The sequence below is a fragment of the Apaloderma vittatum genome, unplaced genomic scaffold (assembly GCF_000703405.1).
Source record: "Apaloderma vittatum isolate BGI_N311 unplaced genomic scaffold, ASM70340v1 scaffold1595, whole genome shotgun sequence".
Taxonomy (NCBI): Eukaryota; Metazoa; Chordata; class Aves; order Trogoniformes; family Trogonidae; genus Apaloderma; species Apaloderma vittatum.
The window spans coordinates 3,334-7,534 of record NW_009717442.1 but is presented as its reverse complement, the minus strand read 5'-3'; the positions used below and the strand labels follow the sequence as shown (position 1 = coordinate 7,534).

Here is a 4,201-nt window from a genome sequence, read left to right as displayed (position 1 = left end):
TGACACCCTGCATGTAATAAGGCCTTGGAGAATGGAAAAATAGGGCCACTGAGTGCAAGAACCCTTTCTTCTACACTCATGTAAACAGGCTAGCGTTATAATATTTTTATTATTAAAAAAGACAGCGTTAGCAGTGTGGAAACAAACCATAAAGGGAATATAATTTCTAAGTTTAAAAAACATACTTATAAAGTTCTATGGTTTGTTGGGTTTTTTTATTTTTTTTAAATACAAAGTGCTTCTATACATTAAGCAGGTTACAGTGTTAGTGAGCAAATCCCTGTTTAGTTACCTTGATTACAAGGGTTATATATGGCCACCATGGTATATCGTAGAGTTCAATTAAGTGCTAAGAACAGGAACTCTGTGGTGCTGACCATTCATGCCCATTGCCAGCAATGGGTTCATCATATTTGGGAATATCTGTTTTAACAAAATTCCATATGAAAAATATATGAAGCATTAGAAGATTAAGAGCCTCTTAAAAAATTAAAGTTTGTAAGTAGAATGCCAGAAAAGAAGTTACATTAATTACAGCCCACTGAGTGGTAAACCCCGAGCTTGTACCAGACATTCACGTTCAGGATACAGTCAGGTGGCACCTTAAGACAATTTGTAACTGGGAGTTCAAAAAAGCATCTGAATAGTAATTCTTTTTGTGTGGTTTTGCTTCACCATACAGGGTCCTCTTTTTAAGTAGATTATGCTGTATGTTGCAGCATATACTACATAAATTGGGGCCAGACAGGCTTAGGCCTTTGATGCTGGTGAACGTTTTTTTCCCACGTTACCAGCATTGTACTTGGATGTCACCTCTTTCTGTTATAGTTTATGTATGCTCTAAAGGCTCTTTCCTTTTTGTAATACATTTCAGTAAACTACAAAGAAGGGTTAATTGCTTTTGCATAGGACTGCATTAAGCTTTCAACCCCCCAAATCCCGTTGCCACATTTACAACTGATGCGTTCACTCCACCTGCAGAGCTGGCAGCATCTTTCAGAACTACACACACTCCTCCACCTATCTCCAAGAACCAGAGCCCAGCCTATAGATCCTCATCCTAACGAAGCAGAAGTGCCACTTTCCCAGCAAAAATCCAGACTTTGGACACGGTAGCATGTCCTGCAGTACCATTAATAGATCCAAATGCCATACTCTCTAGTTTTTTTTGCACAAGCAGCTTCATCCAAAGCGCTAAACAACTCTGACTGCTCGTAATCACGTGTAACCAGTCACAGTAGTTCAGTACCAAGAATCTGTATTATATTTCTTATTATTCAAAGAGTAAAGAATTAAAAGTATAAATACCTATTGGTGACTAAATCTTCCTAAAGAAGGTTTCTAAAACTAGACAGAAGTTCTCAAATAAGTTTTTGTACCAATAAAAGTCAGTTTGTGAATCCACAGAGTTTGGTACTTGCTACTGTAGTGAGTGACAAAAATCTATGCAGAAAACTACAGTTTAAGTCTGGATTATTTTGGATAAATTCCAAACGTTACTTTTTTTTTTTTTGAGAAGACATACTTATTACACAAAATTCTAGAAGCTCTCATCATGTAGCAATCAAGTCAAGCCAAGCACCATCTGCATTAGACCCTAGATGAGCAAAGATAAATTATACCTAATACAGATTGAAGTGCTCAACTATATTTAAGTGCTTTAGGGACTCTAAATAGACATCAGCACAAAATGAGACATTTGTTTTACTGAAGGTGGATAAAAAAATGGAAGACACATAAAGGAAAGTCAAAGCATCTTTAACACAGCCTTTCATCAAGCAATACAGTAAGGGCTATTTAATGACGTAGACTAGCGAGGCATGTTAAGTATGTTAGCATTTTCCACTTTGAGGTGGAATTTAATTTTTTCTTCATTAAAAACTGAATTTTATAACCTGGTTTCATCATCCTAGTTCTCTCATCAAGTAGTGCTACTTGAATTTCTGCTTTAGATGATCTCTAAGGTCCCTTCCAACTTAAGCCATTCTATGATTCATCTAAATATTTGCGGGATTTGAGTCAATTTAAACCCGGGGTTTACTGCGAATTTAGAAGACTTAGAAAAACAACAGGGCTTCTAAATACTGCAGTGGTAACAGTCAATGTCACAAAGACCTTAGAGATCTCATTTATCAAGCACCTTTCAAATTAACCATTTGCACTTCACGCACTGAACACCTGGAGCAATACTGTGGAAAGTAAACTAGAAGTTTGGTCTGCTTAATCACTAAAACTTGTGGGGTTTTTTAGAATTTACAATAGCAAGTACCAGACGTTATTTGCATAATTATTTTGCTTACTCTCCTAAACAAAGGTAAGCACTAATGTCTTAGTTCATCTCAGTAGTACTCTGCTCAGCTTTAGAAGCTTGATATGACTTGGTACAAGAGGTCACATGCCGATGAAAACTGTCCCGCCACATAAACCTTTTCCCACAGATGTTACACTCATAAGGTTTTATGCCTGTATGAATTTTCATATGGCCTACAAGATGGTGTTTCATTTTGAATTTCTTACCACAGACACCACAGCCATAAGGTCGAAGACCAAGGTGCATACTCATATGCCGATCTCTCTGGCTTTTGTGTGTAAAGCTTTTTCCACACTGACAAGGATACAGCTTATCAGCATGCGAAAATCCAGTGAGGGACGTTTCTTCTTTAATTCCTGTAGCCATCTCAATGCCTTCACCATAGCCTGCAGCCATCATAAGATCCTGTCTGTGAGCACTTAAATTTCCATCTGCCCTTTCACCAGAAAATTCTTCCATAGAAGAACCATAAAAGTCAACTTGTTCATCGTAATTACTTTCATCTGCCTGTTCATCAAATTCTGCCTCCATCTTTTTTTCACCTATGTGAAAGTCTTCAACACCTGAAGACTGGATTGAATGATCTGCCTGAATGGCATTCATGGATTCAGAAACTTGGTGTTCATCATAAGGGTTATCAACACCTTCGCAGTCTTGTTCAAACCTTTCTGGTTTCACGTGGATCCACCGTTTGTGAGACATGATGCTGGGTTTGCTGTACAGAGGTCTGGTGTACTGATACTCTGCACTGTCACTAGTTCCTTCTTCACCATCCTGACTCGTCATTCCAGTGCTAAGTCTATCATGTTCTGTTGAAGAGTTGCTGGGAAGGTACTCATGTTCTGTCAGCTGACATGACAGTTCATCTTTAGAGCTCTCTTCCTCATTTTCACCATCTCTTAGCTCCTGCGCTTTGTGGAATTCCGTCTGTCCTCCTGAGCCAAGCTCAAAGGTTTCAACAAGGCCATTGTAGCTACTACTGCTTGGAGACTGATGATCGCTGCCATGATTCATCTTCTGACACAAAACTGTTGGGTTCCCCTCTAGCACTTCAGTGCATTTATCCACGACATGCCACATCTGAAGGAAACTTGCTGCTGTCAAATAACTAACAATTTCTGGAGCAGGCATTACCAGCCGACCTGTATAGGTAGACAGAAGAATGTTTTCAAATACTCTGGGATTCATCACATCAGGCAGGACTATTCGCCTGCTGTTTTTCAGGAGAACTTGATCACAGAAGTAAGGTGAACTAGCTGCAAGAACAGCTTTATGGGCTCTGAAGAGATGGCCCTGAACTACAATGGACACATCACATAATTGTCCTTGCTGGCGCTGCTGGTTTAACTTCTGCAAAATGGTGCTAGAAAAATCTGGAAATTCCACTCGAAAAGAGCTTGACCCAGACTCCATTTCATTACAAATTTAGTGTTGTGCTGCAAGGAAAGAAAAAACAAAACAAAACAATCAGAAATTTTGCTTAGTAAAGTACTGATCTTTCTGTTTCCTTCTACATTTTTTTCTTTTTTTCTTTACCAAATAACACTTAAGCAGACTCATATGGAACTCAGCATTTTCTGGAACCTATGACACCGCTGTGCTTATATTTCTCCCACCCCACTTAACTTCTCTCTTTTCTGAAAGTTGTACTGAGGCCACAAAATGCTATGCCAGTACATTTCGGTTGTTTCTTCTACGCAAAAGGACTCACCGACTACAGCAGACGCTACAAATAGCATGTTACCCAGCTGAGATAGATTAAGCATTTCAAGTAGGAGTTCAGGATATCAAAACCAGTTATTTGATAACTGGTAGAGTCCCAGAGTTTATGAGAGCACGTGAAGATTCTGCATTTCAGTTGCAAACAAAATAGTCTCGTTGACCCCCAGT

The 4,201-nt window shown here is 38.9% G+C and overlaps 1 protein-coding gene across 1 annotated transcript; it reads right to left on the bottom strand.

Moving 5' to 3' along the window:
- Nucleotides 1-2,290: 2,290 nt before the first annotated feature.
- On the bottom strand, nucleotides 2,291-3,724 carry ZBTB43 (zinc finger and BTB domain containing 43). Its single transcript, XM_009869871.1, has one exon. The coding sequence runs from the start codon at nucleotides 3,722-3,724 to the stop codon at nucleotides 2,330-2,332; it is 1,395 nt and encodes a 464-aa protein (XP_009868173.1). The 3' UTR covers nucleotides 2,291-2,329.
- Nucleotides 3,725-4,201: the final 477 nt, after the last annotated feature.

Coding starts and splice junctions, on each gene's coding strand:
- ZBTB43 (XM_009869871.1), bottom strand. CDS start 3,724: ATGGAGTCTGGGTCAAGCTCTTTTCGAGTGGAATTTCCAGATTTTTCT.